Here is a 23278-nt window from a genome sequence, read left to right as displayed (position 1 = left end):
ATATATACCCACTCGTATACGATCTAATCTTATTATAAATATATATATATATATATATATATATGTATGTATATATATATATATATATAATATATATATATATATATACACACACACAAAGATATTTGCAGCAATAAGTTTCACCCTACCAAATTGGTAACTTGGGCTGAGTTGCTTGCACCCATAGTTACATTGAAATATTCTAGTCTGTCCTTATGAGGCTGTCATTCAAAGTAAATATTGTTTTCCTAGCTGCTACAATTGGTTTGGTGTCCTTAAATAAAGAGGTGTTCCTGATGGCAAAGATTATAGCCTCACTGAGAAGTACAAGTTTAATAGATGAGTAGTACAAGTTGATATCTATCTGTATGAATTTTTTTGTATTTTGTAAAGTAAATTCTTAAACCAGTCAATAACATCAGTTGTGTCTGACCAAAGATCTAGTTTAATAAGGTTCCTCAATGTAGGGAGTATCATATCTATAACGGTTTTGTGATTGCAAATATGTCAATTTTCATTCGGAACTTTTGTGTGAGCTTACATTAAAAGCTGAGCTCGAACAAAAACAACTACAACTGACCATTAAAGATGTGTTGAAGTCTTCTTATTTGGATTATATAAATATATATAGGAAATGACCAGAGACCGAGACCTTTGGAAGTATGCTGTGCGTGAGAAGACCCAGCAGGACAAGTGAGGCCATAACCCATGGCCTCTACCTGGGATGTAGTCAGTCCACCTGTGCATACCTTCCTTCTTGGGACACAAAACTCTGCTTGTGAAGACCTGTTGAGGCAAGTGAAATTCGAAATCGCTCAACATCAATGGAATTTGTAGTTGTGATACCAGTGCTGGTGGCACGTAAGAGAGCCATCCAAACGTGGCTGTAGCCAGCGCCGCATTGACTGGCCTCCATGCCGGTGGCATGTGACAAACACCATCCGATTGTGGCCATTGCCAGCCTCGCCTGGCCTCCGTGCCGGTGGCACATAAAAAGCACCATCCAAGCGTGGCCGTTCGCCAGCCTCATCTGGCACCTGTGTCGGTGGCACATAAAATCACTCACTACACTCCCGGAGTGGTTGGCATTAGGAAGGGCATCCAGCTGTAGAAACTCTGCCAGATCTGACTGGAGCCTGGTGCAGCCTCCTGGCTTCCCAGACCCCAGTTGAACCGTCCAACCCATGCTAGCATGGAAGGCAGACGTTAAATGATGATGATGATGTATGAATATATGCATATATGTTTGTGTCTTTGTGTTTGTCCCTCACTACTGCTTGGTATGCTTACACCCCTCTAACTTAGCAGTTCAACAAAAGATACTGATAGAACAAGTACTAGGCTAAATAAAAATTCTACTAAAATTCCTCAAGGTGGTGCCTCAGCATTCTAATCACTGAAACGTAAAAATTAAAAGACAATAACAATAAAAGGCAGTGTTTATTATAAGCAAGAGATACTTTTTTATCGAGATTTCATTGCTCATAATTACAGGTAAATATTATACAAGCATATATTATCACTAACAAGTATAGTGTATGTATGTAGTGTGTGTGTGTGGATACACATACCTATAACAATACAGGTTTCCACAGAGACACACAAATTCTACTCACAAAAGCATTTCAGACAACCAGAAACTATAATAGGAGACACTTGTCCAAAGTGTACACAGTCCTTACAGAGTACCTGCAATTATAATTTATAGAGGTGTATTACCAATTGTTACTTACTGAGGAGTATCACTTATTTTCAAAACAGAACGTTCTGGTATAGAAAAATGCTTCTCCCTTTTTTCATCCTGTATTAAAAAAAAAAAGAAATAGATTGTAATTTACTCTCAGCATTTACATTTGTGAGAATAGCAACCAAATCTTCCTCAAATCACACTTTAAAATGCATGACACAGAAGTATTTAAAACAACAATTTTCCTAAAATGATGCATCGAAAATTTTACTGTGTCGCAAGGGACAAAAACAAATTTCAAGCAAAGTCTCTTTTTGATATCAACCAATTTGACACAGCTCCCACTTCTCCTGAGATACAAACTTCCTGTTTTAAAGTGATCTGACCAAACATTTATTGAAGAATATCCCCCAATGAATACTTATAAAGGAGTAGCCTCAATTATTATTTACTGCATCAGACTCTCTATTTCCCATTCAGTATCCTGAATCAACAATCTTTTGTAATTACTTTCATGCCAGATTTCTTTTCAGTCATGGAAGTGCTTAGGAAGGAAAGAAAATCAAAAGCAGTCATTCAACTCACAACATTAAACATAGGTTTTTCTTTGGAGTAGCTGTATTTGCTTTTCTCTTTCATCATTAAAAATGTGATGGATTCTGTTGTCAGTCTCTTCATCTCCATCATAGCAGTCAGCAACCTGAAAAATTAAAAAGACAGATTCTCTTATTCCTTTATCCTTGTAATGGATCCAGGCTTTGAATTACAGTTATGATGGAGCACTTCCTTCAGGTAGTGTGTGTGCACCTATGTATATGTGTACACACATATACACACAAAATCTTCCCAGTAGGGGAGACTATGTAGTCACCTCTTCAGCAAGACACCTGTCCTGTCTCTCATACTTTCATAGTAATATAACCCACAGAGTTGAGAGGCCTTGTCTTGCAAATACTTTCTAGCCTAACTAGTGCAGGTGACACAGAAAAAGCAGCCAGTATACTATGTGAAGTGTAACATGCAACTGTAGAAACCTTGCCAAAACAAACATTAGACTTCAGTGCAGCCTTTTGGATCATCAGTTCCAGTCAAACCCATGACAGCATGGAAAAAGATATGTGAAACAATAACAATGACAACTAGACTAGATATCTTTATATATAAAAGTCAAGTTGTGTGTCTGTCTCCTACGATTTAGTTTCCTAACTACTCCCACATTTTGCGGTGCAGTTTAACCAAAAGCGGGTATCTTATAGTCGTGATTCATATCGAGCCCTTCTGGGTATTAGTACGCGTCTACGATGAGTCTACGATTTAAAAAAAAATTTACCATAATTTTTCCGTATTTTTAATGCATTTTCGCTCAGTTTATATAAGGGAAGTAACTCTCTAAAAATGTATTATTAAATCTCAGAATGTAAAAAGCTACAGTAACACCCCCCCCCCCTTTGTGGTTAGCCATATTGTGATGGCTATTATACTTTACATTTATACTCTAAATATGCTCATATAGTTATTCCCCTTACAAACCCGAGCAACGCCAGGCGATACTGCTAGTTATATATTTATATAAATATATATATATATATATCATCATCATATATATATATATATATATTGTTGACGATATATATATATATATCTATATATATATATATTCTAGCAAAAACTGTCTGATGAACGGCAACGAGAAACTCAGAGTAACAGATTTTGTTGAATTTTTTGCTGCTTAAAATAAAGTATATATATATATATATAATATATATATATCGATATATATATATATATATGTCGTTGATGAACGACAGAGACCTTCTCTTTGTGGCTGGTGATTTCAATGGACATGTTGGACAACGTGCAGGGGGCTTCCGCAATGAGGAGGGAACCGGACTGCTGGAGTTCTGCGATGCAAATGACCTTATGGTTTGCAATACCAACTTCAGGAACCTGCCTGTCACCTAGTCACCTATCGTTCTAGCAGACACACCAGCCAAATTGACTATATCCTTGCCAGAAAAAGGGAAAGAGGGCTGCTTATAAATGCCAAAACCTTCCCAGGCGAAGAATGTACCACTCAACATAGATTAGTAGTTAGTGACTTCAGGAACGGGGCTGAATGGATGCCCAGAAGAAGACCAGCCTGGAGGAGAAGGGTCTGGAGACTTAAAGATCCTGCAAATGAGCAGAGATTTAGAAACGTATTACTCGAAGCCCTCGATGAAATAGAAGGGGATATAGCATCACATAATGTGGAAGACAATTGGAGGTTTCTACGGGACAACCTGCTGAGAGCCACTGACCAGATCTGTGGCTGGTGCAAAGTCCCCTCTCGACCCAAGGTAACGTGGTGGTGGAACAATGTGGTTGACAGGGCTATTAGACAATAGAAACAGGCTTGGAAGGACTGGAAGAACGGAGGTAGCAGGGAATTGTATCAGACAGCCAAAAGGGAAGCTAGGAGACAGGTTTATTTAGCCAGATAAGGAAAAATTTGCCAATGTCCTGCACCGTGAGGATGAAAGACTTGAGGTATTTCGTGTTGCAAGACAGTGTGTGAGAGAGAATCGTGATGTGGTAGGAGAGAAATGTGTTCGCATGGATGATGGTTCACTTGCGCTAAATGAGGATGCAAAGAGAGAGGTTTGGAGACACCACAATGAAAGGTTGCTGAATAAAGAAAATGAATGGGATAAAGAGAGGGACCAGCTATCCAAGTTGACAGTTCCATAGTAGTTAAGGCAATTAGAAGCATGTAGACAAGGAAAGCCCCAGGCCCACCAGGAATTACTGCAGAGATGCTTAAAATATCTAGTAGTGTCGGCTATAGCCTAGTCACCAGTATAGTTAACCAGGTGATACACGAAGGAGTCAGACCCAATGACTGGTGTAGCAGCATAATAGTCAACTGCTACAAAGGTAAAGGTGACACTTTAGATACAAATAATTACAGAGGTATCAAGCTGTTGGATCAGGTAATGAAGGTTACGGAGAGGGTCATAGCCCAACTGATTAGAGAGAGAGTCAGTTTAGATGAGATGCAGTTTGGTTTCGTGCCAGGGAAAAGTACCACTGATGCTATATTCCTGGTAAGACAGCTGCAGGAGAAATACCTAACCAAAGATAAGCTCCTGTACCTGGCTTTCGTTGACATGGAGAAAGCCTTTGACAGAGTCCCCCAATCCCTTATCTGGTGGTCAATGAGGAAACTAGGGATAGATGAATGATTAGTGAGAGCTGTGAAAGCCATGTACAGGGATGTGGTTAGTAAGGTGAGGATTGGCAACGAGTATACTAAAGAATTCCGGGTAGAGGTAAGAGTCCACCAAGGTTCAATCCTCAGCCCCCTCCTATTTATCATAGTCCTCCAGGCAATAACAGAGGAATGCAAGACAGGATGCCCCTGGGAGCTCCTCTATGCTGACGACCTTGCTCTAATTGCTGAGTCGCTATCAGCACTGGAAGAGAAGTTTCAGGTGTGGAAGCAAGGATTAGAATCGAAGGGCCTTAGAGTCAACCTAGCTAAAACAAAAGTCCTAATAAGTAGGAAGGTAGACAAACCACAAACGCCTTCAGGTAGATGGCCCTGCTCGATCTGTAGAAAAGGCATAAGTAGAAACTCTATAAGATGCACCAAGTGTAAGCTATGGACACATAAGAGGTGCAGCAATGTCAAAGGAAGGCTAACTAGGAAGATAGTTTTTGTATGTGGCAGATGCTCAGGAACAATAAACACTGAAAATGCACAGAGACCAACTTCCGCCACATTCCAGGGAGAAAAACTATAAATTGTTGATAGCTTCCGTTACCTAGGTGACCAAGTCAGTAGCGGGGGCGGGTGTGTTAAAAGTGTAACTGCTAGAGTAAGAATAGCCCGGGCAAAGTTCAGAGAGCTCTTACCTCTGCTGGTGACAAAAGGCCTCTCGCTCAGAGTAAAAGATAGACTGTATGACGCATGTGTATGAACAGCCATGCTACATGGCAGTGAAACATGGGCCGTGACTGCTGAGGATATGCGTAAGCTCATGAGGAATGAAGCAAGTATGCTCCGATGGAGGTGTAATATCAGTGTTCATACTCGACAGAGTGTAAGTACCTTGAGAGAAAAGTTGGACCTAAGAAGCATCAGTTGTGGTGTGCAAGAGAGACGTTTGCGCTGGTATGGTCATGTGGCGAGAATGGATGAAGATAGGTGTGTGAGAAAGTGCCAATCCCTAGTAGTTGAGGGAACTTGTGGAAGAGGTAGACCCAGGAAAACCTGGGACGAGGTGGTGAAGCACGACCTTCAAACATTAGGCCTCAGTGAGGCAATGACTAGTGACCAAGACATTTGGAAATATGCTGTGCGTGAGAAGATCCAGCAGGACAAGTGAGTCCATCCTGTGTCCCTTGCCAGCTCATTTGTGCATGCCTTTCCTTCCTTGGACATGCGAAGACCTGTTGAGGCAAGTGAAGTCGAAATTGAATTCGAAATCGAACCTCATCCGACGACTGGCACCCATGCCAACCTCCCTTCATTGGACACTAAACTCTGCTTGTGAAGATCTGTTGGGGCAAGTGAAATCGGAATCGAAATCGAAATCGAAATTGAACCAATCCTATGATTGGTACCCAGCACTTGCCAGTACCGCTGGACTGACTCCTGTGCAGGTGGCAAGTAAAGAAACACCGTTTTGACCCTGTGCTTGAAGAGACCTATTGAGTCAAGTACACCAGCATCAAAAATCAATGGAAATTGTAGTTGTGATCCCTGTGCCGGTGGCACGTAAAAAGCACCATTCAAACGTGGCCGATGCCAGTGCCGCCTTGACTGGCTTTTGTGCCGGTGGCACATAAAAAGCACCAATCCGATTGTGGCCATTGCCAGCCTCGCCTGGCAGCTGTGCCGGTAGCACGTAAAAAGCACCCACTACACTCACGGAATGGTTGGTGTTAGGAGGAGCATCCAGCTGCAGAAACACTGCCAGATCAGACTGGAACCTGGTGCAGCCTTCGGGCTTCCCAGATCCCGTTCAAACCGTCCAACCCATGCTAGCATGGAGAACGGACATTAAACGATGACGATGATGATATATATATATATATAGAGAGAGAGAGAGAATAATAGAGTTATGGACACTCACATACAGAACATGAAGTTTCTGTGTCAACAATACAACAATCACTGCACTTCTTCAGCAGTCACAAGTCCAGTGTCCATAGCACCATCAATTATAAACATTCAGTTTATCAATATATGTATATTTTTTCCTGCCTTTAACCTCCCAATGCAGAGTGTAGGACGCTTAGAGTTGAATTCCATGTCACATAATTTTTCGCTTCTGTACTAATACTCTGCCATGAATTTCCCACTTTATATATATCATCATCATCATCATCGTTTAATGTCTGCTTTCCATGCTGTCATGGGTTGGACAGTTTGACTGGGAACTGGTGAGCCAGATGGCTGCTCCAGGCTCCAATCTGATCTGGCAGAGTTTCTACAGCTGGATGCCCTTCCTAAGGCCAACCACTCCGTGAGTGTAGTGGATGCTTTTACATGCCACCGGCACAAGGGCCAGTCAGGCGGTACTGGCAATGGCCATGTTCAAATCATGTTTTTTACGTGTCACCTGCGCAGGAGCCAGTCGAAAGGCACAGGCAACGTCCTCGCTCAAATGTTGTTTTCACGTACCACCAGCACAAATGCCAGTAAGGCAACGCTGGTAATGATCACACTTGGATGATGCTGTCATTGAATTTGATTTTGATTTCACTTGTCTCAACAGGTCTTCGCAAGCAGAGTTTAGTGTCCAATGAAAGAAAGGTACGCCTAAGTGGGCTGGTTACACTACTGGCATAGGCTACGGGTTATGGACTCACTTGTCCTGCCGGGTGTTCTCAAGCACAGCATATTTCCAAAGGCCTCGGTCACTAGTCATTGCCTCACTGAGGCCTAATGTTCGAAGGTCGTGCTTCAATACCTCATCCCAGGTTTTCCTGGGTCTACCTCTTCCACAGGTTCCCTCGTGACACTTTTTCACACAGCTGTCCTCATCCTTTCACACCACATGACCATACCAACATAGTCGTCTCTCTTGCACACTACATCTAATGCTTCTTAGGTTCAACTTTTCTCTCAAGGTACTTACACTCTGTCGAGTATGAACACTGACGTTACACATCCATCAGAGCATACTGGCTTCATTCCTTGCGAGCTTACGCATATCCTCAGCAGTCACAGCCCATGTTTCACTGCCATGTATCATGGCTGTTTGTACACATGCGTCATACAGTCTATCTTTTACTCTGAGCAAGAGGCCTTTTGTCACCAGCAGAGGTAGGAGCTCTCTGAACTTAGCCCAGGTTATTCTTATTCTAACAGCTACTCCAGTTACTGACTTGGTCACCTAGGTAACGGAAGCTATCAACTACTTCTAGTTTTTCTCTCTGGAATCTGGCAGATGTTCCCTGCACATTTTCAGTGTTTATTGCTCCTGAGCATCTGCCATATACAAAAATTATCTTCCTAGCTAGCCTTCCTTTGATATTGCTGCACCTCTTATGTATCCATAGCTTACACTGGGTACATCTTATAGAATTTCTACCTACACATTTCCTACAGATCGAGCAGGGCTATCTACCTGAAGGGATTTGTGGTTTGTCTGCCTTCCTACTTATTAGGACTTTTGTTTTAGCTAGGTTGACTCTAAGGCCCTTCGATCGCTAATCCTTGCTTCCACACCTGAAACTTCTCTAGTTCTGATAATGACACAGCAATTAGAGCAAGGTCGTCAGCATAGAGTAGCTCCCATGGGCAGCCTGTCTTGAATTCCTCTGTTATTGCCTGGAGGTCTATGATAAATAGGAGGGGGCTGAGTACTGAACCTTGGTGGACCCCTACCTCTACCTGGAATTCTTCACTGTATTCAATGCCAATCCTCACCTTACTGACAGCATCCCTATACATGGCTCGCATAGCTCTCACTAACGATTCATCTTATCCCTAGTTTCCTCATTGACCACCAGCTAAGGGATCGGGAGACCCTATCAAAGGTTTTCTCCATGTCAACGAAAGCCAGGTACAGGGGCTTATCTTTGGTTAGGTATTTCTCCAGCAGCTGTCTTACCAGGAATATAGCATCAGTGGTACTTTTCCCTGGCACGAAACCAAACTGCATCTCATCTATACTGACTCTCTTCCTAATTAGTTGGGCTATGACCCTCTCCGTAACTTTCATTACCTGATCTAACAACTTGATACCTCTGTAATTATTTGTATCTAAAGCGTCACCTTTTCCTTTGTAGCAGTTGACTATTATGCTGCTACACCAGTCATTGGGTCTGACGCCTTCGTGTATCACCTGGTTAACAATAGGGTGACCAGGCTATAGCCGACATGACCAGATATTTTGAGCATCTCTGCAGTGGTTCCTGATGGGCCTGGGGCTTTCGCTGTCTTCATACTCTTAATTGCTTTATCTACCAAATATATATATATATATATATATATGTATATATATACACACACACACACAAACAAACATGGCTATATGTTTAAGAGGCTTGCTTCCCAAACATGTGGTCTTGTCTAGTGTTCAGTCTCACTGAGTAGCACCTTGAGCAAGTGTCCCCTGCTATAGCCAAACCCTTGTGAGTGGATTTGCTGTATGGAAACTGATAGAAGCCTGCTGTATATATGTGTGATATTTTTCATGCCTGGCCATGAGTAAACATTATCCTGCTTGGAGTGGTTGGATGTTAGGAAGGGCATAGAAGCCAAGTCAAAACCAAACTGGAGCCTGGTACAGCTCTCCAGCTTACCAGTTCCAGTCAAACCATCCAACCCATGCCAGCATGGAAAGTGGACATTAAATGACAATGATATGATGATAATATATATATATTTATCCCATCATTAGCATCTTCATTGTCATTTAATGTCCACTTTTCCATGCTTGCATTGGTTAGACAGAATTTGTTGGGGCAGATTTTCTATGGCTCGATACCTTTCCTGTTATCAAGCATGATGTTTACCCATGGCCAGGCGTATGTTTTATGGACGTTGGTTCACAACCATCACATGATGTCACGTACACAAATACATACATATATACAGCAGGCTACTTTCAGTTTCCATATATCAAATCCATTCACAAGGGTTTAGCTATAGTAGGAGATACTTACTCAAGGTGCTGCAGTGGGATTGAACCCTAGATAAGACCACACGTTTAGGAAGCAAGATTCTTAACCATGTAGCCATGTTCGCGCGCGTGTGCGTGTGTGTGTGTGTGTGTGTGTGCGTGTGTGTGTGTGTGTGTATATATATATATATCATCATCGTCGTTTAACGTCCGTTCTCCATGCTAGCATGGGTTGGACGGTTCGACCGGGGTTCTGGGAAGCCAGAAGGCTGCACCAGGCTCCAGTCTAATTTGGCAATGTTTCTACAGCTGGATGCCCTTCCTAACGCCAACCACTCCGTGAGTGTAGTGGGTGCTTTTTACGTGCCACCTGCACAGGTGCCAGGCGGGGCTGGCAACGGCCACGGTCAGATTGGTGTATTTTATGTGCCACCGGCACGGAAGCCAGACGGGCGGTGCTGGCATCGGCCACGAGTTGGATAGTGCTTTTTACGTACCACCAGACCAGGGATCCTGGCTGGTTCAATTCGATTTCGATTTCGCTTGCCCCAACATGTCTTCACAAGCAAAGGGGGTTGGCAAGGGTGCCTGTCATACGGTCGCATTGGAGTATTTTACGTGTCACGGCCACGAGTCGGATAGTGCTTTTTACGTACCACCAGACCAGGGATCCTGGCTGGTTCAATTCGATTTCGATTTCGATTTCGCTTGCCCCAATGTCTTCACAAGCAAAGGAGGTTGGCATGGGTGCCTGTCGTACGGTCGCATTGGAGTATTTTACGTGCCACGGCCATGAGTCGGATAGTGCTTTTTACGTACCACCAGGCCAGGGATCCTGGCTGGTTCAATTCGGTTTCGATTTCGATTTCGATTTCGCTTGCCCCAACATGTCTTCGCAAGCATGGGGGGTTGGCATGGGTGTCTGTCGTCGGATGAGGTTCTATATCGACTTCGCTTGCCTCAGCCGGTCTTTGTGTCCAAGGGAGGAAAGGCATTCATAAGTGGGCTGGGCTCACTTGTCCTGCCTGGTCTTCTCACGTACAGAATATTTCCAAAGGTCTCGGTCTCTGGTCATTTCCTCAGTGAGGCCTAAAGTTCGAAGGTCGTGCTTCACCACCTCGTCCCAGGTTTTCCTGGGTCTACCTCTCCCACGGGTTCCCTCAACTGCTAGGGATTGGCACTTTCTCACACACCTATCTTCATCCATTCTCGCCACATGACCATACCAGCGCAATCGTCTCTCTTGCACACCACAACTGATGCTTCTTAGGTACAACAACATTCTCTCAAGGTGCTAACGCTCTGTCGAGTATGTACACTGACATTACACATCCATCGGAGCATACTGGCTTCATTCCTCACGAGCTTACGCATGTCCTCAGCAGTCACGGCCCATGTTTCGCTGCCATGTAGCATGGCTGTTCGTACACACGCATCATACAGTCTGCCTTTTACTCTGAGCGAGAGGCCTTTAGTCACCAGCAGAGGTAAGAGCTCCCTAAACTTTGCCCAGGCTATTCTTATTCTAGCAGTTACACTTTCAGCGCACCCACCCCCACTACTGACTTGGTCACCTAGATAACGGAAGCTATCAACTACTTCTAGTTTTTCCCCCTGGAAAGTGACGGAAGTTGTTTTCTGCAGATTTTCGGAGGTTAATGCTCCCGAGCATCTGCCACATACAAAAACTATCTTCCCAGTTAGCCTACCTTTGACATTGCTGCACCTCTTATGTGTCCATAGCTTACACTGGGTACATCTTATAGAGTTTCTACCTACACCTTTTCTACAGATCGAGCAGGGCCATCTTCCTGAAGATATTTGTGGATTGTCTACCTTTCTACTTATTAGTACTTTGGTTTTAGCTAGGTTGACTCTAAGGCCCCTTGATTCTAAACCCTCCTTCCACACCTGGAACTTCTCCTCCAGTTCTGATAGTGACTCAGCAATAAGAGCAAGGTCGTCAGCGTAGAGGAGCTCCCAGGGACAGCCTGTCTTGAATCCTCCTCCGTAATTGCCTGGAGTACTATGATAAATAGGAGGGGGCTGAGTACTGAACCCTGGTGGACCCCAACCTCTACTTTGAATTCTTCTGTGTACATGTTGCCAACCCTAACCTTACTTACGGCATCTCTGTACATGGCTTGCACAGTCCTCACCAGCCATTCATCTATCCCTAGTTTCCTCATTGACCACCAGATAAGGATCGGGGGACCCTATCAAAAGCTTTCTCCATGTCAACGAAAGCCAGGTACAGGGGCTTATCTTTGGCTAGGTATTTCTCCTGCAGCTGCCTTACCAGGAATATAGCATCAGTGGTACTTTTCCCTGGCACGAACCCAAACTGCATCTCATCTAAACTAACTCTCTCTCTAATTAGTTGGGCTATGACCCTCTCCGTAACCTTATATATATATATATATCTGTAAAATAATATGTGACAATTATTCGGATGCCGAAACACCACCATCTCTTCGGTTATCTGGCCATCTCCAGATAACCGAAGAGATGGTGGTGTTTCGGCATCCGAAACTCAGAGTTTTATCTTGGCTACAGAATAATTGTCACATTATTTTACAGATAAATTTCCTCTATTTACATAATATTGAGGTCTCTTTCTTTCTTTTGTTATCTTACCGTTTTACCAATATATATATATATATATATATATAATATATATACACACATAAGCGGCACCCAGATATCTTCCATGGGGTGCATGAGGGACATGGAATTGGTTGCCAAAATGAGAAGTATATAAAGCTGCTGAAATTCTGTCACACAAATGACCCAATGATCTGCAACATCAGAAAGCCAGCAAGTCACTTGATAACCTATAAAGCCAGATTGACTACATTCTCACCAGAAAGCAGACAAATCACAAATCCCCTAAGGTAGATAGCCCCGCTCAATCTGTAGAAAAGGCATAGGTAGAAACTGAATAAGATGTACCCAGTGTAAGCTATAGATACATAAGAGGTGCAGCAATATCAGAGGAAGTTAACTTGGAAAATAGTTTTTGTATGTGTAAGGTGTACAGGTACAATAAACACCAGAAATGCACAGAAAATAGACTCAGCATCAAATGCCAGGCAGGTAAGTGGAGGTGGATGCTCCGAGAGTATAGCTGTAAGAATAACAATAGGATGGGCAAAGTTCAGAGTGTTCCTATCTCTGTTGGTACCAAAGGGCCTCTCCCTCAGAGTGAAAGGCAGACTGTATGATGTCTGTGTTTGAACAGTTGTGCTACATGGCAGTAAAACACAGGCTATGACTACCAAGGACATGTGTAATCTTGAAAGAAATGAAGCAGAGTATGCTTTGCTGGATGTGCAAAGTCAGTGTGCATGTATGACAGAGTGTAAGCATCTTGAGAGAAAAGCTGGGCATAAGAGGCATCAGATGTGATGTGCAAGGGAGACAACTGCATTTATATGGTCATATGATGCATCTGGATGAGGACAACTGTGTAAAGAAGTGCCAATCTCTAACTGTGAAGGGAACCTGTGGAAGAGGTAGACCAGGAAGACATGGAATGAGGTGGTGAAGCATGGTCTTCAAATGTTGGGCTTCATGGAGATGATGACAAGTGACTGAGACCTCTGGCAATATGCTGTGTGTAAGAGGACTCGTCAGGCGAAATAAAATCATAGTTGTGGCCATGCTAGTGCCATGTAAATAACACCCAATGCATTGAGGTCATGGTCATTCATGGCATCTGTGTATCATAGTCATGGTCATTGATTAAGTCCTGAAAATTGGTATCCAGGAATCGTTCTCATTGGCAGTGCCATGTAAATGGCACCTGTGAGTTTTTGTTACTGGTGCCATGCAAACGGCACCCATGAATTGTAGTCATGGTTGCATGTAAAAGTATCCATTACACTCCTGGAGTGGCTCATGTTGGGAAGGGCATCCAACAGTAGAAACCATGCCAAATCAGACTGGAACTTGGTGCAGCTCTCCAGCTCGTCAGTTCCTGTCAAACTGTCTAAACCATGCCAGCAAGGAGAGTGGATGTTGAATGATGATGATAATGAACATTTTTGCCATATTTTGCTTTTTCATTTTGGTAAAGGCAAGAAAGCTGCTGAGGTTCACAAAGAGATATGTGAAGTTTATGGTGTTGATTGCTTAACAGAATGCACATGTCAGAAATGGTTTAAAAAATTCCATTCTGGAGATTTTTCACTCAAAAGTAACCAATGTTTTGGTCAACCTACAGAAGTTGATGATGACCGTATCAAAGCTATAATTGAATTTAATTGCTATATAACTGTGTGAGAGATTGCAGAGAGGTTAAATGTATCATACATAACAATTGAAAACCATTTAAAATGTCTCAGACTTGTTAAGAAGCTTGACATTTGGGTTCCACATAAATTGAAAGAGATTCACTCAACACAATGAATCAACATTTGCGATATGTATTTAAAACACAATGAAATCGACCTGTTTTTGAAACAAATCATCACAGGTGATGGAAAATGGATTGTCTACAATAATATCAATCAAAAACAATCATGGCATGCTTTGATGGTGGCTTTGGAGGCTAAACATGGTGATTTAGAAATTTCTTGTTTTCTGAAAGTTGCAAGATCTTTTGTCCACAAGATTTGGTAGGAGTTAGAGGAAGCGTATTACCTGTATCAAAACATAAAAAAACATTCCACACATTCTGATTCTATCAGGACACCTGAATTTATTCAAGAAGTTAAGCAAAACATTGAAAACAATCCAGGAAAATCAATGAGGTCAATTGCAAAAAAAATTTTCTGTGTCAGAAAAATAATCAGAAATGTTGTGCGTGAAGGTATCTGATACAAATCTTACATGATGAGGAGAGGTCAATTAATGTCAGAAAAATCAAAAGAAAACTGCTTAATCAGAATCAAAAGATTTTTGAACAAGCTTAAATATCCATCAGAAGATGGTATGATTTGGTTTTTCTCAGATGAGAAAACTTTGACCAGGACCAGAAAACTAACAGATAACAGGTGGCTATGTACAGACACTTCTGAGGTTCCAAGAGTAATGCATACAAAACTTCCTGCAAGTGTCATGTTTTTGGATGCTGTTAACAATGAAGGACATGTGATGCCTCCTCACTTTTTTCTACAAGGCCTTAGGATGAATACTGCTGTATATATTGAGGTTCTGGATAAAGTTGTTAAGCTTTGGATCAACAGTGTTTACAATGGAAGGCCTTATATCTCTAAAGATCTCAATCCACTGGATTACTTTGTATGGAGCATTGTCGAGAAAAATGTCAATGAACACCCCCATAGCACTAAAGATTCTTTGAAAGCCACCATAGTTCGAGTCGTTCAATATGAACAAGGACAATTTAATCTGAGATTGTAAATGATTTCGACCCCATGTAGAGGCAGTTATTGATGCTTATGGTGGTTTTATTGAATGAAATTATTAAAATAATAATTTAGATTTATGTTTATGTTATTTTTCTAAAAATACAGTTTCTTTCTGTTATTATATAAGTGTTTTTAAAAAGCATAAATCTGTCCTCAAATACCATCTGCACTGTGTGTGTGTGTGTGTAATGTGTATATATATATATATATATATATATATAATATATATATATATATATATGGATGCACAGGCATGGTTGCGTAAAAGAGGCTTACTTTCTGACCACTGGTTGCAGGTTCAGTCCTGCTATGTGACAGCCTTAGATTGATCAAAATCTTGTGAGGAGATTTGATGCACAGAAGCTGAAAGTAGCCCATCGTATGTGTACATATATGTGTGTATGTGTGTGTGCACACGTGCGTGGGTCTTTTGTTTTGTGTTGTGTGATAACTGTAAATGATTGTCACTATCACAGAAGCAGTGTCATTCATTTCCAATATTCTGCAAGAACATGATAAACAAGTTCTTGCAGAATATTGGTCTCAGTCTCTTGCCATCTGAAGATCCGTCACCACTTCACCCCACATCTTCCTGAGTCTGCCCCTTCCATATGTTCCTTCCACGATTAGAAATCATCACTTCTTTATGCAGCTATCCACCTCCATATGCATAACATGATCATATCAGTGCAGTCTTCCCTCTTTCACACTACAACTGATGCCCCTGAAACCTAGTTTTTCTCTTAAATCCTTTACTGACATTATCCATCCAGCAGAGCATGCTGGCTTCAATCCTTTCAACCCTTCTCATGTCCTCTGCAGTCACAGCCCATGTTTCACTGCCAGGTAACATAGCTGTATGTACACAGGCATAATACAATCTGCTTTTACATTCTTAGTATTTATTGTACCTGCACATTTGCCACACACAAAGACTACTTTCATTGTTAGCCTTCCTGTGACACCAATACAGCTCTTATGTGTCCAAAGCTTGCACTGAGTACAACATATGGAGTTTTTACCAACACCCTTCTTACATATCCAAGCAAAGCCATTTCTCTGAAGAGACTTGTGATTTGTCTAAGGCCTTTAGATTCCAGACTTTGCTTCCATACCTGAAATTTCCTCTCTAGTTTGGGTAGTAATTCAGTTATAAAAACAAGATCATCAGCATAGAGGAGCTCCCAAGGGATCTTAAATCCCTCTGTTATTGCTTGGTGGATTATGATAAACAAAAGGGGGATGAGAACTGATCCTTGGTGAACTCCTACTAAATTCATTGCTATACTCATTATCAACCTTCACCTTACTGACATCATTCTGTACATGTATTGTACACTCATCTATCCCTAGCTTTTGCATTGACCAGTAGATAAGGGAGCAGGGGACCCTGACAAAGGTTTTCTATATGTCAACAAAAGTCAAATACAGGTTTATTCTTGGCTACATGTTTCTCCTACCAGGAAGATAGCATGAGTAGTGCTTCTACCAGGTACAAAACCAAACTGCATCTCATCGAAGCTAACTCTCTTATTAGTTGAACCTAATTAGTTGAACTATGACCATCCCTGTAACTTTCATCATCTGGTCCACCAATTTGATACCTCTGTAATTGTTTCTATCTAAGGTGTCACCTTTACCATTGTAGCAGTTACTGCTACACCAGCCATTGGGTATGACTCCATTGTTGATAACCTGATTAACTCTACAGATAACTAGGCCATATCAGCAGTGATTTCTGAAGGGCTAGGGGCTTTCTTTGCTTTCATATCTTCAATTGCTTTATCAGTCAAGCTACTGTCTATTTGGATAGCTGGTTCCTCTGTTGGATCCACATTGGACAGACTCCTCTTCTCACATGTGTTCTCAACATTTAACAGCCTCACATAGTGGAATCTCCAAGTCTCTTTCTTTGCAGAATAACTAACTGCAAATGCACTCTTCTCTCCTACAGCATCGCAATTCTCTCTGATACACTGTCTTGCAATCCCAAACACCTCAAGTCCCTGGTCCTCATGCTGCAGAACACCAGCAGACTTCTTTCTTTCTACTTCTCCTGTGGCTAAATATACCTAGTATATATTACATATACAGACACATACATATATGCACAGAATAAACAAGCAGACAATGATACAAACCTGTCAATATAGTCGTCAACTACGACGTCCTTGGAAGTCCCCGTAATACCATCATGGTGCTGAAACAGTGCAATGTTCCGTCGAGCATTAACCAGACTCTGCATGAACTCTATGAGAGGGAATTTGATGCCATCATGTATCTTAAGATACCGACTGACCAGAAAGAAAAGGATCTCAGCGCTCCTGTATAACAGACACAATACAAGATATAAAGCACATGCCTGACACCTGACATTTCATAAAAATGCATCCCATGAATGTAAGCTAAATCAAGGCAACTAAAAAAGCAATGTCACAGCACACACCACCTACAAATGCTATAAAGACAGTGGTTCTCAACCAGGGTCCATATAAAACCAGAGGCCATGCAGCAAAATAGTAAATTAGGGATCTACAACAGTATTTTGAAGGCCCCTGAAAGAATTTTGCTTTAGATATATGTATTGGTAAGTATTGCAGAAACAGTTAGGTTTCTTTCTCTAACATTTTACGTAGTTCAACCGACACAAGTCAATGTGTGAAAAACAAAACTTTGAATGGCTATGGGGGTCCACCAGAATAAAATAGTAATCAAATGTGTCCACAGGTAAAAAATGGTTGAGAACTCTTACTCTACAGTCACTTGAACTGCTAGAAATAGCAGTCAAATCTTCCTCAAATCACACCCTTTGATCTTAAGTATGTATGTACGAGCTAACAGGGGAAACCTCTAAATGGTAGCTAAATATGCTAGAAATAGCAGCCAATCTCCCTGAAATTACAACCTACAGTCTGAATGAAATTCATGGAGTGTTTTTTTTTATTTTTACTTTTTATAATGGTGGTAATTTAGGAATAGAGAGTAAGAGAGAATGTTCTTAGTGTTTTCATACAGACAAAAAAAGCCATTTCCAGGGTAATTCTAGCTTATGAAAATGTTGAAGCTGCTAATAGTTTCAACATCATCTCCAAATTATTTTTCAATATATCGTTAGAGGTAAAGATATATATACAGAGGGTTTGGGCTAACTTTCATTATTTTTATGTCTCATTTTTTAAAGGAATATTATCATCATCATCTTCATCATCCTTTCCATGCTGGCATGTGTTGGATGGTTTGAGAGAAACTGGCTGGACGGAAGACTGCACCAAGCTTCAGTCTCTGTTTTTGCATGGTTTATATGACTAGATGCCCTTCCTAACACCAACCATCCCAGAGAGTGGACATGGCACCAGCATAGGCGAGGTCAGTTCTGGCATGATTTTTACAGCTGGATGCCCTTCCAAATGCCAACCACTTTACAATATAGACTGGATGCTTTTTACATGGTATCAGCATTGGTATGGGCACTGAGTAACTCGCAAGACAAAGATCTTTTGAGAGGGGAGAGAGCATTGGAGGGGGGTGATCTTGTGCCAGATTATGAAAGGTTAGAGTGTGAAAGAGAGATAGAAAGAGGTGACTTGCTAAAGAGATACATGGTTACTTGGCCAGAGGTGGGAAGTGATCAAGAATGAGGACAGAAACAGGTGTGTGGCTGTAGAGGAGATACATGGTTAACCAGTGAGAGGGAGAGAGAGAGCGAGAGCAGAGGAGAGATGGTGGAGAAGTGCCAGGGCATACTGAGAAGGAAGTGAAATCAGAATATAGATAGGCTGGTAGAATAGAGCAAGAGAGAGATAGATGGTGGTGAAGTGCTATGGCATACCGTCAAGGTATGGGGTTCAGAATATAAATGGTAAGGTATTGCCAAAGGTGCATGAGTAGGAATGTAAGGAGTGTGGGGATGGGGAATGCAGTGACTGTTGAAAACTGGGTATATAGAGGGAGTGGGAGATGACAGGATTGGGGAGTGAGAGATAAGCATAAGCATAGGGCATGAGAAAAAGGAAATGGGAGGAAGTGAAGAGATGTGGTTTGGTTTGTTGAGGTAAAGTGTGTGAAAAGTGGAGTTTTTTTGTTAGCTTGATGTATTGGTGGACAGTGTTGGTGAGCATAAAGATTAAAGAGGTGAAAAAAGGTTAGTTGACATGGAGGACTGATGATGATTGATGCTGGGTGTCAAAATGCCAACATCCTAACTCCTGTTCAATGCTCTGTGAACACTTCATAGGTTATAAGATATGACATGGACAGCTGCAGCAAAATCTACAAAGCCATAGTGAGCAGGAAGGACATAGTAGGCATTATGACATGTCCACATGTGGAATTTCATCCAACAACTGGTGAACAGGGGATTAGGCTTAATTTAGACAGCTATGTGAAGCTGCTGAGACTGTAGTCAAACTCTGGCTGTAGAGGACTGCTGCTAAAAGGCCATGTGTGTGGCCTTGACTCTGGAAAAAGTCAGAAGTGGCTGTTGGAGAATTTGTATGGCTTCACCGGCCCCTAAGGATTATTATGTATGAGGTGTCATTGAGAAAGGCATCTACCACTCTGTCTGCAACACCTGGCCCGAGCTTGTGGCCAAGATCAAAGAGGTTTTCAAAGATCTTTCCAAGGACACAATAAGGAATGCATGTGCGAGGTTCCAGAGTTATCTAGAGGCTGTGACAGAAGCTGCAGGTAGCTAATTTGGGTAAAATGTTACTTCCTAGCCATAATATACTTTGATTTTCTTTAGAATATCTTTATCTTTGGATGGAATATTGTTTTCTTTTCCTTATATGCAAACTGCCAAATTTAGCCCAATCACCCTGTATATATCATCATCATCATCATCATTTAACGTCTGTTGTCCATGCTGACATGGGTTGGATGGTTTGACTGGGCTGGCATACTGGAAGACTGTGCCAGGCTCCAGTCTGATTTGGTATGGTTTTCTATGGCTGGATGCCTTTCCTAACATCAACCACTCTGAGAGCATAATGGGTGCTTTCACCACTGGCACAACTGCGATTTTGCTCAGTTTGAAGGATCTTCTTTTCAAGCACAACATAATTGCCAAAGGTTTTGGTCAGTGCCTCCGTGAGGCCAAACACTCAAAAGGAACTCGACCACTTTGCCTCCATGAGGCCCAACACTCAAAAGGAACAGCCACTTTGCCTCTGTGAAGCCCAATGTTCAAAGGTTGAATTTTTTATATGCCACTAGTACAGGTGCAATTGGCTTGATGAATCCTCTTAAGCAGAGCACATTGCCAAAGGTATCGATCAGAAGACAACAAATGCAGAGGCATATCAAGCATCTCAAGTCATATACATTATTTTATATTATTCTTGAATTAGTTGAGGTCTTACAGCTGTTTCTGAGATGTCCCAAATGATAGGTGAGTATGCCTGAATATGGGGCATTCCATCATCAGAGACAAGTAAAAAACATATGAAAGATCTTTATTTCCTTACTCTCTATTCTTCTATTTCATTGCTTATTATCTGCAAATTTTCCATGTCTAGATCTTTTATCTGAATATTTCCGTGTCTAGATCTTTTATATGTTCTCTACTTGTCTCTGATGACAGAGTACCCCATATTCAGGCATACTTGCCTATCACTTGGGATATCCAGAAACAGCTGTAAGACCTCAACTAATTTCAGAATAATATAAAATAATGTATATGACTTGAGATGCTTGTTGTGCCTCAGCATTCGTTGTCCTCTTTCACAAATATATATCTGCTAAATCAACAATGTAAAATGGTTACGTGCTTGGAACCCTGATAATCTATTACATCATTTACCCAATTTACCCAGCATACCTATTTGTTTATTTGTTTAGATCACAAGTGAACCCCATATTCTATATATATATATATATATATATATACATACACACACATACATATATATACATACACACATATATATTTACACACACACACACACACAATTTCTGTATTTGTTTGCAAGATCCTTGATGTGCAATTGTATGTTGGAAGAAATGTTGAAATGATGTACATATACATCTATGAAGTATATCACTAAACAGTTGCTAAAACTGACACAATGTATGCCAAAAATCTCTCAAATCACACCCTTTTGTCTTATGTATACATATATGTACATTTAAACAACTCAGGGAGACTTTTATAAGATAAAATGACCTGATAGAAAAAGTAGTCAAAGCTCCCTCAAATCAAACCTACTGTCTTATGCATGTCTACAATTGCCAAAAAAGGTAGTTGGAACTAATACAAATAGCAGCCAAATCTCCTTTAACTCAAACACAACTTTCTTAAAGAAGTAAAAGGTATATCAAAATGATGAGAAAGTCATTTATAGAGTGCATTTGGTCAAAGGTCTGCTCAATAAAGACTGAACTGTGGCTAAACACCAACAGCTAGTTACAACTGGTCAGATGATAAGTCAATGAGAATCCTGTATATGGACTCTTGAAGGGCTAAAGCTAAATCTCCCTCAACTTACATTTTACAATCTTAAAAAAAGGAAGGACACAATAAATGACATAAATTCTATATCTCCTTAATCCATTAGTATTTGAGCCAATCATATCCAGCGCAAATATTCTATTTGTTTTACATTCTAATTGGTCAGATTTGGCTTCTCACACCAACCCTACAATGTCATTCTAAAAATGAATAACTGCATCATTGAACTCTCAAAGTTACATGATTCAGATTGCATGATTCAACTCAATGTAAATAAATAAGCATTACATTTGACAGAGCAATCTGAATGCTAAAGGGTTAAGAGATGAAATGGTCATAGCCATAATGCCTTTGGTCCTAGGTTTGCTTGATTCATTTGACCTTGGACTAAACATCAACAACCAGTTATAACTAGTTGGATGGCAAGTATTTGGCTTACCGCAGCTGGTGTTCCATCTCTCGGTCAAGAACCTTCTGGAAGGGGCGCGAGGTATAGTAGCCACTCCAGTAGTGGTCATCTCGATCAGCATAGGTGAAGAAATCGCCTGACAGTGAAGGTATGTTTGGGGGAGGATCCCCAGGTGCAATTTTATGCTTCTTGTATATTGCATTGAAATAGTCAGTAACTCTGCGATAAAATAAAATCATTTTATTTGTGTGTGTGTGTGTATATATATATATATTATATATATATATATAATATATATATATATATATATATATATATACTCACACACATATCTGATAGTTAGTTAGTTAGTTAATTTGGCTCAAAAGCAAATAGCAAGGCCATGTAGGGGGACATGGAGTTAAGTACAGGGTGGTGTTCATGTAAAGAGTTCAGGCCACTTGAGGTCCAGGGAGGCTTTGAACAAAGCGGTCGTCGGCATCTTCACCATCTCGTCTGGCAGCTTGTTCCACGGATCCGCAACCCGGACGGAGAAAGCTCCTCTCCTTCGATTGAGATGAAATCGTCGCAGGTAGAGCTTTTCGGAATGACCCCGCAGCCGACGCTCTGGAGCAGGGGTGAAGAACAGCTCTTTCGAGAGGTTACACTTTCCGCTTATGATGTTGTGGGCGAGAATGAGATCACCACGGCGGCGGCGTTTTTCAAGAGAATAAAGGTCGAGCGTCCTCAGCCTTTCTTCGTAGGACAAATTTTTGAGACCATGAACCATGCGGGTAGCCAGCTTCTGGACTCTTTCGAGATGCTGTATGTCTTTGAGGAGATAAGGAGAAGAGGCTTGAATCCCATACTCCAGTATGGGTCTCACCAGCGTGACATAGAGTGGTAGGAATATGGCTGCTGTGAGCATTCCGAATGACCGTCGAATCAAGAACAGAATTCCACGTGCTTTGTTGGCAGCATGGACGCACTGGGCCGAAGGCGAAAAGGATATTTACAGAAAGCAAAAGATGAAGACAGGTGTAGGACAACAAGCAGGTGTAGTAGTTTAATGCTCATGAAAAATGGGAAAGTCTTTTGTGTTTCAAGTATATGTTCTTCAACAGAAAGGATTAAGAGGAAAAAAATTGAGAGAGAATGAAAGGAAAAAAAAGAGATAGATGTGTTCTGAGCCCCCACCCACTGGCTCATCTATCGGCCTTCATTCTGTCTATCTAATTCCTACATTATATGCCGATAGATATC

The 23278-nt window shown here is 41.4% G+C and overlaps 1 protein-coding gene across 1 annotated transcript; it reads right to left on the bottom strand.

Moving 5' to 3' along the window:
* Positions 1 to 1229: 1229 nt before the first annotated feature.
* Positions 1230 to 22275, bottom strand: LOC118761667 (alpha-mannosidase 2x-like). The gene is made up of 5 exons (XM_036499787.1): positions 22067 to 22275; positions 17321 to 17503; positions 2273 to 2387; positions 1683 to 1801; positions 1230 to 1626 (listed from the first exon to the last, which is right to left on the bottom strand). Exons 1-4 carry the CDS (start codon positions 22273 to 22275, stop codon positions 1730 to 1732), a joined length of 579 nt encoding a protein of 192 aa, XP_036355680.1. The 3' UTR covers positions 1230 to 1626; positions 1683 to 1729.
* Positions 22276 to 23278: the final 1003 nt, after the last annotated feature.

Source organism: Octopus sinensis, unplaced genomic scaffold (genome assembly GCF_006345805.1).
Source record: "Octopus sinensis unplaced genomic scaffold, ASM634580v1 Contig16281, whole genome shotgun sequence".
Taxonomy (NCBI): Eukaryota; Metazoa; Mollusca; class Cephalopoda; order Octopoda; family Octopodidae; genus Octopus; species Octopus sinensis.
This window is presented reverse-complemented; position numbering and strand designations above follow the sequence as displayed.

What these genes read in the sequence shown, in the direction of transcription:
- LOC118761667 (XM_036499787.1), bottom strand. Translation starts at nt 22,275, where the DNA reads ATGATTTTATTTTATCGCAGAGTTACTGACTATTTCAATGCAATATAC. An exon ending in GAGATGGAACACCAGCTGCG is followed by an intron (nt 17,504 to 22,066) that starts GTAAGCCAAATA and finishes TCTGTTATACAG; the next exon opens with GAGCGCTGAGATCCTTTTCT. An exon ending in AAAAACCTATGTTTAATGTT is followed by an intron (nt 1,802 to 2,272) that starts GTGAGTTGAATG and finishes TTTTTAATACAG; the next exon opens with GATGAAAAAAGGGAGAAGCA.